This window comes from Salvelinus namaycush, chromosome 20 (assembly GCF_016432855.1).
Source record: "Salvelinus namaycush isolate Seneca chromosome 20, SaNama_1.0, whole genome shotgun sequence".
NCBI classification, from domain to species: domain Eukaryota; kingdom Metazoa; phylum Chordata; class Actinopteri; order Salmoniformes; family Salmonidae; genus Salvelinus; species Salvelinus namaycush.
The window spans coordinates 35243008-35255584 of NC_052326.1; the positions used below are offsets into that span (position 1 = coordinate 35243008).

At 45.0% G+C, this 12577-nt stretch overlaps 1 protein-coding gene across 1 annotated transcript in view; it reads left to right on the forward strand.

The window, feature by feature from the left end:
• Positions 1 to 12577, forward strand: part of LOC120064786 (lysyl oxidase homolog 2A-like) — a 54446-nt gene that overhangs the window by 16502 nt on the left and 25367 nt on the right. Inside the window, exons 3-4 of the mRNA XM_039015390.1 lie at positions 7990 to 8198; positions 8908 to 9124. Of these exons, the coding sequence (XP_038871318.1) occupies positions 7990 to 8198; positions 8908 to 9124 (426 nt within the window). The remainder of the gene's footprint in view (positions 1 to 7989; positions 8199 to 8907; positions 9125 to 12577) is intronic.

The following is a 12577-nucleotide window of genomic DNA, read 5'->3' on the forward strand; positions in this document are numbered from 1 at the left end:
TCTAAAGAAGGACAGTTGTATTGCTTCTTTAATCAGAACAACATTTTTTTGCTGTGCTAACATAATTGCAAAAGGGTTTTCTAATGATCAATTAGCTTTTTAAAATGATAAACTTGGATTAGCTAACACAACATGCCATTGGAACACAGGTTGCTGATAATGGGCCTCTGTACACCTATGTAGATATTCCATAAAAAATAAGTCATTTCCAGCTACAATTGTCATTTACAACATTAGCAATGTCCACACTGTATTTCTGATCAATTTAATGTTATTTTAATGGACAAAAAAAGGCTTTTTTTTCAAAAACAAGGACATTTCTAAGTGACCCCAAACTTTTGAACGTTAATGTATATATTTTTTATTTTATTTTTTAAACTGCATTGTTGGTTAGGGGCTCGTAAGTAAGGTCTACACCTGTTGTATTCGGCACATGTGACTAATACAATTTGATTTGATTTGAATGTCCTTCTTTATTGCCTTCCCTAACGTCTCACATGTACGACAGCTGTCCCAAATCCCTCAAGGTTTAGGACTTTCCCCGAGTTGTGATGCATAGCTAGCAAGCAATGATGTTGTTTCTCATGTTTTCATCCATGCTTGGCATGTTGCATTCATAAACAACCCTGGCCTTATGTACTGTTGTTATCATAGTGTAAATGAGGTGAGGCAACAACAAGATGTGGAAGTTAATGTGAAGTCTTTCAGACTTATTTTTCAGGACTGCTTAGGCATAGGGGGTAGCGGCTAGGATTCTTGGAAAGGCTCTGTTGCTAACAAGACTCCACTTGTTAGTTATATTCCTGTCACGTTCTGGCCTTAGTTCCTTTTTTATGTCTTTATTTTAGTTGGTCAGGGCGTGAGTTGGGGTGGGCATTCTATGTTGTTTTTCTATGTTTTGTTCTGTTGTTATATTTCTATGTGTTTGGCCTAGTATGGTTCTCAATCAGAGGCAGGTGTCAGTCGTTGTCTCTGATTGGGAGACATATTTAGGTAGCCTGTTTTCTATTGTGTTTTGGTGGGTGGTTGTTTTCTGTTTAGTGTATGTTCACCTGGCAGAAGTGTTTCATTTTCGTTTTTCCTCGTTGTTGTTTTGTGTAGTGTTCAGTTTTAATTAAATATGATGAACACTTACCACGCTGCATTTTGTTCCTCCTCTCCTTCCACCAACGAGAATCGTTACAGAAACACCCACCAACACCGGACCAAGCAGCGTGGTAAACGGGAGCAGTGCAATCTGGACTCATGGACATGGGAGGAGATACTAGATGGCAAGGGACCCTGGGCACAGGCTGGGGAATATCGCCGCCCCAAGGAAGAACTGGAGGCAGCGAAAGCTGAGCGGCGGCGATATGAGAAGGTAGCACTGCAGCGCGACAGGCACAAGAGGCAGCCCCCCCCCAAAAAAAATTTGGGGGGCACACGGGGAGTGTGGCAGAGTCAGGTTGGAGACCTGAGCCCACTCCTCGTGCTTATCGTAAGCAGCACGTTACTGATCAGGCACCGTGTTATGCGGTCAAGCGCATGGTGTCGCCAGTACGCGTCCATAGCCCGGAGCGCTATAGGCCAGTGCCATGCGAGAGTGGGCATCCAGCCAGGGCGTGTTGTGCCGGCTCAGCGTGTCTGGTCTCCGGTACGCCGTTTCGGCCCAGGGTATCCTGCGCCGGCTCTGCGTGCTGTGTCTCCGGGGCGCTGGGAGGGTGCAGTGCGTCCTATGCCTGCACTCCGCCCGTGCCGGGCGAATGTGGGCATTGAGCCTAAGGGAGAGGTGCGAGTAGTATGCACCAGATCTCCAGCGCTCACCCACAGCCCGGTTCAACCTGTGCCTGCACTCTGGAGGGTCCGGGCTAAAGTGGACATCCAGCCTGGAGTAGTGGTGCCAAGGCTGCGCACTAGGGCTCCAGTGCTCCCCCACAGTCCGGTCCATCAGGTGCCTCCTCCACGCACCAGGCCTACTGTATGTCTCCCCAGCCTGGTGGGTCCTGTGGCAGCGCCACGCACCAGGCTGTCTGTCTCCAGGCCAGAGCCGCCCGTCTGTCCTGAGCTGCCGGAGCCGCCCGTCTGTCCTGAGCTGCCGGAGCCGCCCGTCTGTTCTGAGCTGCCGGAGCCGCCCGTCAGTCCTGAGCTGCCGGAGCCGCCCGTCAGTCAGGAGCTGCCGGAGCCGCCCGTCAGTCAGGAGCTGCCGGAGCCGCCCGTCAGTCAGGAGCTGCCGGAGCCGTCCGTCAGTCAGGAGCTGCCGGAGCCGCCCGTCAGTCAGGAGCTGCCAGAGCCGCCCGTCAGTCAGGAGCTGCCGGAGCCGTCCGTCAGTCAGGAGCTGCCGGAGCCGTCCATCACGCCGGCGCTGCCGGAGCCGCCCTTCACTCCGGCGCCGCCGGAGTCTCCCATCTATTCGGGGCCCGCTGCAAGGGTTCCCAGTCCGAGGTCGGCGGCGAGGGTCGCCGCTCCAAAGGCGCCACATAAGTGGGCCAAGACTATGGTGGAGTGGGGTCCACGTCCCGCACCAGAGCCGCCACCGCTGTGAAATGCCCACCCAGACCCTCCCCTATAGGTTCAGGTTTTGCGGCCGGAGTCCGCACCTTTGGGGGGGGGGGGGTACTGTCACGTTCTGACCTTAGCTCCTTTTTTATGTCTTTATTTTAGTTGGTCAGGGTGTGAGTTGGGGTGGGCATTCTATGTTTTGTTCTGTTGTTATATTTCTATGTGTTTGGCCTAGTATGGTTCTCAATCAGAGGCAGGTGTCAGTCGTTGTCTCTGATTGGGAGCCATATTTAGGTAGCCTGTTTTCTATTCTGTTTTGGTGGGTGGTTGTTTCCTGTGTTAGTGTTTGCACCATACGGGACTGTTTCGGTTGTTTGTTTGTACTTTTGTTATTTTGTTCAGTGTTCTGTGGATTTATTAAATATTCTCATTATGGACACTTACCACGCTGCACATTGGTCCGATCCTTGCTACTCCTCCTCAGACGAAGAGGAAATCCGTTACAATTCCTCCTGTTTTTAAATGAAAGTGTATGTCTACTACATACAAATAATGGTGATAAGGCTAATATTAGATTTGATAACAGATTTGATATAATTGGCATTACTTTTTTCACTACTACTTCTCAATTCACCATTGACTCATCGAGGCTGTAAGAGCAGTGTCAGAATGGAATGAAGCGATGTGCTCTGTGTGGGGTGCTTTCCACTGACTAGACACAATGGTTTAGTCTGCTGGTAGGATTGATGAGACTTGGCCCTGCTGGGCTTGTGTGAGTGGGGGTTATGGGGGTATTGAGCAGTGGGCCTAGTCTAGGCATGTGTCAAGGGTTTCTACTGTTTTCTTTGTACTTTCTGTCTCGCGGGATAGTTACACAAGAGTAGATATTCCAGATGCCAAACACACAAATTCACACGCACACAGACACACACACACACACACACACACACACACACACACACACACACACACACACACACACACACACACACACACACACACACACACACACACACACACACACACACACACACACACACACACTCGTTCCAGTCAGTTAGAGTGAAGGCCTATGAAATGGCAGGGCTAGAGGCATATGTGAAAGCAATTTCAAAGAAGGTATTTTTTTCTGACTAGGCCATCCGCTACTAAACTGCGGCAGCATGATTAACATACATTTTCCTATATTTAGTACGAGTTAACCTAGCCTGAGTGGAGTCCCCACTTCTGTTTTTCATGGGAAACACAAGTTAAGTTGAAAATACTGTATCCCTGAAAACCGTGAACACCTTTCAGCAGACCACGCAGAGAGTGAGTACGAGTAGACATGCACGTGTTATTCCAATGTGAAGCATGGTCAAGCAGGGGGGAATAAGAGGAAAGTCGTTTTCAGGCTTTTTCAATTACTGGAATGACCGTGGCCTGCTTCACGCCTGCTTCACGTTCACACAGACACAGACGGACGGGGAACCCAGTCAGAAAAACATTCTGCCCTATTCCAAATGGCTGCTGTGGAAATGGTTGAGTAATCACTAGGGTATTGTATTAAAAAAGCTTAACTTACATGAGGACATGTCCCGTCCACTAGTACCACCATTTCCACATTGAGAAGTCAATGTTTTTTAAATATAAAAAATGCCGTATTACTACGTTATTCAAAATCACTATAATTGTAGGCTAACTCTGTAAGCAGCCCTGTACAATCAATGAACCAACAGCATCGTTAAGCCTATACGTTCTCTCCCAGGCTCATGGATAGAACGTTTGGAGTGTATCATAAGGTAACCAGTCCTTGCAATATGTATAATAATACAGTCCACACTCAAAGGCGATTACTATAAATTGTTTAGACCAATTATGTACCAAATATTTTTCTGCAATGCGTAATATGCGGTAGGCTATGTATTGTATAACGGCACAATCATTATTTTAATTCTGTTTTTTTTGGGGGCTTGGGCTCATATATAGGTTAATATGTATGCTTAAGTTATAATATGCCTATGGGTGTTTTGAATCACCTAAGAAAGCGCTGTCCATTTTGTTGTGTTAGGCTTTGAAACAACATTCACAACCACCATGTTTTCCACTCACTTTCAACCTGTTGTTGAACTTCTTTCTTCAAATTAATCAATCATAGTGAGGTGAATTATAAAAGCATGATACTGTTTTAATGATAAGTGTTGATATGATTTTCGATTACATTTGCATTGATATCAAAGTGGTTAGAGGGACGATAGAGCCCTGAGTACCAGGCCATTAGCGACCTGATGGTCATTAGTGAGTTGGGTACTATCACATGACCACAGTGCATAAGAGGAGATTACCGTGACTCAACGATCACGTGGAATTTTACTGCGGTCATGACCCATGACTTCTGGTGTGGCAGTAATATGGTCACCGCAATAGCCCTAGTCATGTGTGAACAGGGAGTACAGGAGGGGACTGAGCACGCATCCCTGTGGAGCCCCCGTGTTGAGGATCAGAGAGGTGGAGGTGTTTTTGCCTACCTTCACCACTAGGGGTCGGCCCATCAGGAAGTCCAGGACCCAGTTGCACAGGGAAGGGTTCAGACCCAGGGCCCTGAGCTTAGTGATGAGCTTGGAGGGCACTATGGTGTTGAACGCTGAGGTGGAGTCGAGGTGGGATAAGGCAGTGCGCAGTACAATGGCGATTGCGTCCATCTGTTGGGGCGATATGCAAAGGTGATATGGTTCTCAACTAGCCTCTCAAAGCACTTCATTATGACAGAAGTGAGTGCTACCAGGCAATAGTCATCCTCTTTGATTGCCTTATGGATGTCATAGCTGGTCGGTTTTACACGTTCATGTTCCAAGTCACCTTGCTATAGTTAAATGCAGTGGTTCACACTTTCAGTTTTGCCCAAATGCTGCCATCTACAGTTTTTGGTTTGGATAAGTTCTATTCGCCACAGTGGGAACAACATCCTCTATGCACTTCCTGATGAACCCAGTTACCGAGTCAGTGTATACATTGATTCTATTCACCGGGGCGACCCTGAACATTTCCCCATCCACAAGATTAAAACAATTGATTGGGGAGACCAACATCCTTGCCATGGGAGCATGCTGTTTAAGTTTCTGCCTATAGGTGGGGAGGAGCAGAATGGAGGCGTGATCTGATTTGCTGAAGGGAGGGCTTGGGAAGGCCTTGTAGCCGCCCCAGTAGGGAGGGTAGCAATGATCCAGGGTCTGTGTTGCGCTTGTAGCACAGTAGATGTGTTAATAGAATTTCGGTAGCGTTTTCCTCAGATGTCCTTTATTAAAGTCCCTAGCTACAGTAAATGCGGCGTCAGGATATGCAGTTTCTAGTTTGGACATAGTCCAGTGTAGTTCCTTAAGAGACGTCGCAGTAATCATGTAAAAAAACTCCTCCACCTTTGTTTTTCCCTGAGAGTTCTTTCTTTTCTTCCTGTCAGCGCGATGAACAGAGAACCCCACTGGCTGAATGGATAGGGATAATATTTCCGGAGAGAGCCATGATTCCGTAAAACAGAGTATGTCACGGTCCCTGATGTCTCTCTGGAAGGAGATCCTCACCCTGAGCTCGTCTATTTTATTGTCCAGGGACTGAACGCTAGCAAGTAATATACTCGGAAGCGGTGGATGGTATGCATGCCGCCTGAGTCTGACTAGGGCCTCCTTCTACCTCTTCTATGGTGTCTGCATTTTAGTGCAGCCCCTGAGATAAATAGAGCTGCCTCGCAAAGTTTAAACTAAGGATCCAGGTCAGGGAAGTCAAATTTCTGCTTGAATTTCTGGTGAATGACCTCAGATCTTTCCAGCGGTAGGTAATAATACAAGAAACGTTCTGAGGAAATAACTTAAGAAATAACAGAAATAAATGCATAAAAATGCTGCTAGAAACAGGGTTACCTTGTCTGTCGGTGAAATCATGTAAATCTTGTGATTTATAAAGGTCAGTAGTTTTGAGACATTAATGTCTGAAACTTCCCAAAATTAAGTTTGCATATTTGATAAGCATGATTTCTACATTCGGACCCCTTTCATGCAGTCAAATGATCAAATCGCCCTCTAGTGGCCTCATGGGTGTAATATTATTAATATTTTTCGTAATTTATTTGATGAGACAGTTTAAAGTTAGAGAGAATCCTTGCCCACTTTGCGGCTAGAACCTCCGAGTCCTTTCAAGGCCCTCTGTCCATGACCACATGACCACACTAACCCTGCCTTGCTCTGCTGTTCTGATGGAAACTCACAGTCATACCGTGACTGTCGTGATTACATTTATGAAAGACTGTCTTCTCTCTCCTCTCTCGCCACTGTGGTCAGTAGTCGGGTGACTGGGGTCTCTGATTCAGTCACGTCTTTCCCTCCACCGCTACATTGGTGTTGAGGCGATCCGAACATTCCCCGATGCTGACACCAGGAAATATACTCCCATTTTCATTCAAAGCTAATGTTTCTGGCTTCACACAGAAATGTTGGACTGGCTTTCTCCAGGGGCGAGATGACTGGGTTGTTGGAGAAAAGGCTGAGCTCAGCATTCATGGCTTAGCAAAGCAGTTGTTAAAGGGTTGGCACTCAATCACTTCGTGTCCTCACAATACACATTACATTCCAGCCAGGAGTTAGACTGTGGGTCTATGGATGTATGGACTTTAATAGGGGGCTGAACAGTCAGAGGTCTATAACATGGATGCGTGAGGGAGCATAGAGCAGTCTTCGCACGCAACCTAGAGGTCAAAGGTGAAGACGCCACTCTCCTTTAAGGTTCCTCAGGACAGACAGAGGAGGATAATTGAGGACCATGACCCCCCTACTGACCAGTTGGGTTTATAGACCCATAGTATAGGGTTAGGGTTAACATTGACCAGAGGTAGGAGAGGACCACACTCAGCCTTCCTCAGCCTTCAGGCAACAGCTTTTGTTTTGACTGTTATTGTAGCTTGGTGAAAGGGGCAAGCAATTCTTAATTTTTGTCATGTTCAATCAAGATAGCATAAAAGCGTGACTTTTTACGTGTTTTTGCAGCACCACCTCTTGGTATTTTACTGATTGATTATGATTGAGAGAAGATCAATTAATTTAATTATTGAGTATGCACATGTCATTCCCCTAGTCCAATCACTCATATTATCAATGTCTTATTTACTTTCTCAAAAGTTGCGTAACATAGGCCTACGGGAACAGAAACTTCACCAATATTTCTATATAATAGATTGATGATGTGTGTGGTTAAAGGTTATCTCCATGTTGAGAAGTCCATCTGTTGATGTATGTTCCTTCACCCTGAACTCACTTCTCTGGTCACGTTGCTGACAGAGCAAAACAAATTCCAGACATTGATATAGGGTTAACTAAAGCAGTGCAGTTTTAAGGCAAATATGCTCTCAAAAATGAAAAAGAAGGGCTCCATACTATGTCCTGAAGCAAATGAAATTTGTTTCATTGATAATCTTCACGTGAAATAATAACTGATGGAATTTGACTGTGGATGATCCAGGATCTATGTATATCATTTTATCTGCAGAGTCTGAATGTCCAGCTAGAAGAGGTGCGTATCCGGGCTATCTCCTCCCAGCGTAAAAGGGTCCCCATCACAGAGGGCTACCTGGAGGTGAAGGACGGGGGGAAGTGGAGACAGATCTGTGACGAAGAGTGGACAGAGATGAACAACAGGGTCATCTGTGGGATGTACGGCTTTCCTGGAGAGAAAGGATACAACACTAAAGTCTACAAGTAAGCTTTACTGTTACTAGTTCATTACTGTGGACTAACTCATTCAGCCTTAATATTACTAGTACATTACTGTGGACTAACTCATTCAGCCTTACTGTTACTAGTACATTACTGTGGACTAACTCATTCAGCCTTAATATTACTAGAACATTACTATGGACTAACTCATTCAGCTTTACTATTACTAGTCCATTACTATGGACTCACTCCTTCAGCTGTGGACTTCTGAGTTCCTTCATCTTTTACAGGCTATGAGAGCAGGAGTCAGGAGGGTCAGCTAGTAAATGTTAATATTAGCACTCCTCACCTTCATCAACCTGCCAGACAAGATGATTATACTCATTATCAACACGGTTGAGTTAACCTAAAATGTGCTGTACAGTGGGGTTAGCCAATTCTAGAAGACATTGTACTTTTAGCACAAGGTGCAGATGGGCACAACCTTGCTCTTAAAACCGTCAATAAATACGTCTAAAACTCCCAAGTTGAACCGGACAACATCTTTATTCAGGAAGGGTAGGGTAATATTTCTGTAAGTGTTTTATGTATTTTAAAAAACAAGGTTGTTTGTATAATGTTTACTCATCAGGTACTGTAGAGAAGATCATGTTTTCACAGCAGGCTAAAATTAGAAAATAACCATTTTAATTTAGTGCACTTCAACAAAATCCAAATCAACTCAATTCAAAGTCTTGTTCTCCTGTCTCAGGCTGCTGGCCAAGCGGAGGAAGAAGAACTACTGGGACTTCGGGGTGAACTGCACGGGGAACGAGGCCAGCCTGCATGGCTGTAAGCTGGGCCGCAAGGTGGAGCTGAAGGGAAACGCCACCTGTGAGAAGGGGATGCCTGTGGTGGTGAGCTGTGTCCCAGGACGGGCATTTGCTCCCAGCCACGCCCAGGGCTTCAGCAAGGCCTACAGGGTGGAGGTAGGTTGAATCATCTGGAACGAGAGAGAGTTTATGATATGATAGAGATGTGAATACTACAGTTTGAGCTGTCTCTGGCCTTGTATCTTGTATTGAAATTGAAAGCATTCAGAAGAGGAGAAAATTATGAAGAACAAGACCCTAGGAGAGTTGTTAAAGACATGCTTCGGAACTTTGGCGACTACTTTGGGCTGGATGTGTCAATGTGTTGTTCATACGTGCATAATATATGAGTAGAATTAGCCACGAAATCCCTAGTTTGAAAGCGAATGTTTTTCTGGAAGCTGTGCTCCGCCATTTTCCCCAAAATTTTCCCCACGTGGGCCAGCCCCCTAACAATTCGAGTTCAAGCCAATGAGCTAAAGGTCTTCATGGATCCACCTGTACCCGAATACCTGAGACCCGAGCGGGTCCGGATCCAGAATTCTAAATAATGTCACATGTTACAGGTGATATGATTGTCACAGGTCTCGGGTATGTGTAATTTTAAGTGACTTGTCCGGAAAGGCCCATACCAATCCGAACATGACTGAGAGAGAAATGTTATAATTTATGCTGCTGCTCTTGCTTTTTACAAGTGTGCCGCGTGTAGCTTGTTGTTGTTGTTGGTCATCAAAGCAGCCTCTGTGTGTGGCAAAAGTTAGGAGATATCTAATCAATGGAAGATGGAATTAAAATGACAGAATTCAAATTTAAAGGAGAATGAGAGGCTACAATGACCAAGAGCCAACATTTGGGCTGCTACTTAATATTCTGAATGGAGTTGTTATTTGTAACTGTAAGATGAGAAAGTGCATGCACTGCAGCCTCTTTTAGCCTAGCTAGCTAAGGTACTATGTATTCATATTTGATGATAAATAACCTAGCTATGTCAGCTATTAGTCTATTATAGTGCGAGTCGGCTTGTTGGTTGGTTGCTGTCTGTCATCTCTCCCTCCCTGCTCCCTGTGTCACTCGCTCACAGTACGGACCCTCCCCCACCTGCTATAGCGGCACCTCTCTCTCCCTGCTCTCGCGCTTTATCACAGTTTTACTGTGGCTATAGATACTTTTGTACCTGTTTCCTCCAGCATCTTCACAAGGTCCTTTGCTGTTCTGGGATTGATTTGCACTTTTCGCACCAAAGTACATTCATCTCTAGGAGACAGAACGCGTCTCCTTCCTGAGCGGTATGACGGCTGCGTGGTCCCATGGTGTTTATACTTGCGTACTATTGCTTGTACAGATGAACGTGGTACCTTCAGGTGTTTGGAAATTTCTCCCAAGGATGAACCAGACTTGTGGTCTACAATTATTTTTCTGAGGTCTTGGATGATTTCTTTTCATTTTCCCATGATGTCAAGCAAAGAGGCACTGAGTTTGAAGGTAGGCCTTTAAATATATCCACAGGTACACCTCCAATTGACTCAAATGATGTCAATTAGCCTATCAGAAGCTTCTAAAGCCATGACTTAATTTTCTGGAATTTTCCAAGCTGTTTAAAGGCACAGTCAACTCAGTGTATGTAAACCTCTGACCCACTGGAATTGTGATACAGTGAATTATAAGTGAAATAATCGGTCTGTAAACAATTGTTGGAAAAATTACTTGTGTCACGCACAAAGTAGATGTCCTAACCGACCTGCCAAAACTATAGTTTGTTAACAAGAAGTTTGTGGAGTGGTTGAAAAACGAGTTTTAATGACCCCAACCTAAGTGTATATAAACTTCTGACTTCAACTGTATCAATATTTTGCTAAGTCTTCCTAAGTGGATGGATCTCTACAGATGGTGTAAACGGTACAGCCAAATGGTTACTTGCATAGTAGCAATATAAGAAATAGATATTGTCAATATAAATAAAATAATATACAGTATGTACAAGAACAATATCAATAACGATATCAGTGATAGACGAGGTAATTATATGCATACAATCAGGGGTAAAGTGACTGAGCAGCAGGATAAAAAAAATAGTAGCAGCAAAGTATGGTGTGTGTGAGTCATTTGAATAGAGGCACTGCAGATAGTGCTGACTGGTCCGTCCGAACCACGTATGAACAAGGCAATCTATATTCGGAGAGCCTGTTTCTGTCCTGCCCTTGACTTTGGTTTAGGACATGTGATGTCCATAGCCTCTTCGTCGCAAAACTCCCTGATCTTCTCAAAAAAATGAGTTTGTCTAGCTGTGTCCAGCCCTGGCGATGATTGTACAGGCAGACCATCTATGGGAGGAAGGAAGTCAGCATTGCGCAGCAGCTGAAACTTGGTCCTGACAGTCTGAACGCTCCTTGGTGACAACAACACCAGGCTCCAGAGCATCGAAGCTGTTAAACAGGGAATCAAATTAAATCAGAAGACATAACATTGCACAACATCAATTTAACTCCCAAGTTTAGATAAGAAGAGTAACCTCATACAATGCAATGAAAATGATTTTCACCTAAAGTGCTGGTACTGCTGATCTGTGGCAGCAGCCTGAAGTACGGAGTCAGGTGTTGTTGCCAACCATAGTTTTCCACCAGCACCGTATCATCCTCCAGTCCAACCAGCTGTGGGATGTTGACCCCTGTCACAGTGCTGTACTTCACAACACCGGCATCTCAGACGAAGTGTTCACTCTGGTCTTTCTGAAGCGCTGCTTGATGAGGCCGAAGCACCAGTCGGGGGCAAACTTGGTGTGGCCTGTGATCAGGAAGTGAAGGTCCAGGCTGTTTTCTGGTTCAGTAGGGGCCCCCAGAGACATAAATAATGTGAGATCAATAAAAGTAGTGCCAATCATGTTGGAGGTCAATTAAATAAATCAAAATGTGTGTTGTCATCGATTCCTTGTAGAGACGCCACACTGCTGCTTTTGTCACATGGGATGACAGCAGCTTTCCGCCAAAGTGTTTGTGTCCTGGGTGGCATCCTGGTAATACTACTGCATTATCCTCTGCGTAGTTGTTGATGAAGTTCACCACATGCTGCAAGTCCTCATGCTTCAGGTGTAACCTGTGCTTGCTTGTGCCAGCTCTCTTTTTGATGGGAGGCATTAGAACATTCTCCTTATATGACTGGTGGAGGAGAGTCAGGCGTGTTCTACTGATGCTGAAAGACAAATTCCAGATACAAATATTTTTGCATTATTATACAATAGATGCGAAATGGTATTTTGAAATATCACTATACACAGTTCATACACGTAATGTTAGCTAGCCAGCCATCTAACGTCAGCTAACGTTATCTAGCTAACAGCAAGCTTTACCTTGGGGTCTTTTGTTTAGACGTGTAGCAAGCTAAATAATGAACCATAAGTCCAAACCGTAGAGTACTAGCAATACAAACTGACTGTCATAGCTAGCTAAAGTTAAACCAAATAAGTTCAATGTTAGCTAGATAACATTGGGTTATAACTAGCTATGCGAAATGGCATTCTGAGAAAATATCAGTAACGTTACACAGTTCATACACGTAAGCTAGTGCTAGCTAGCA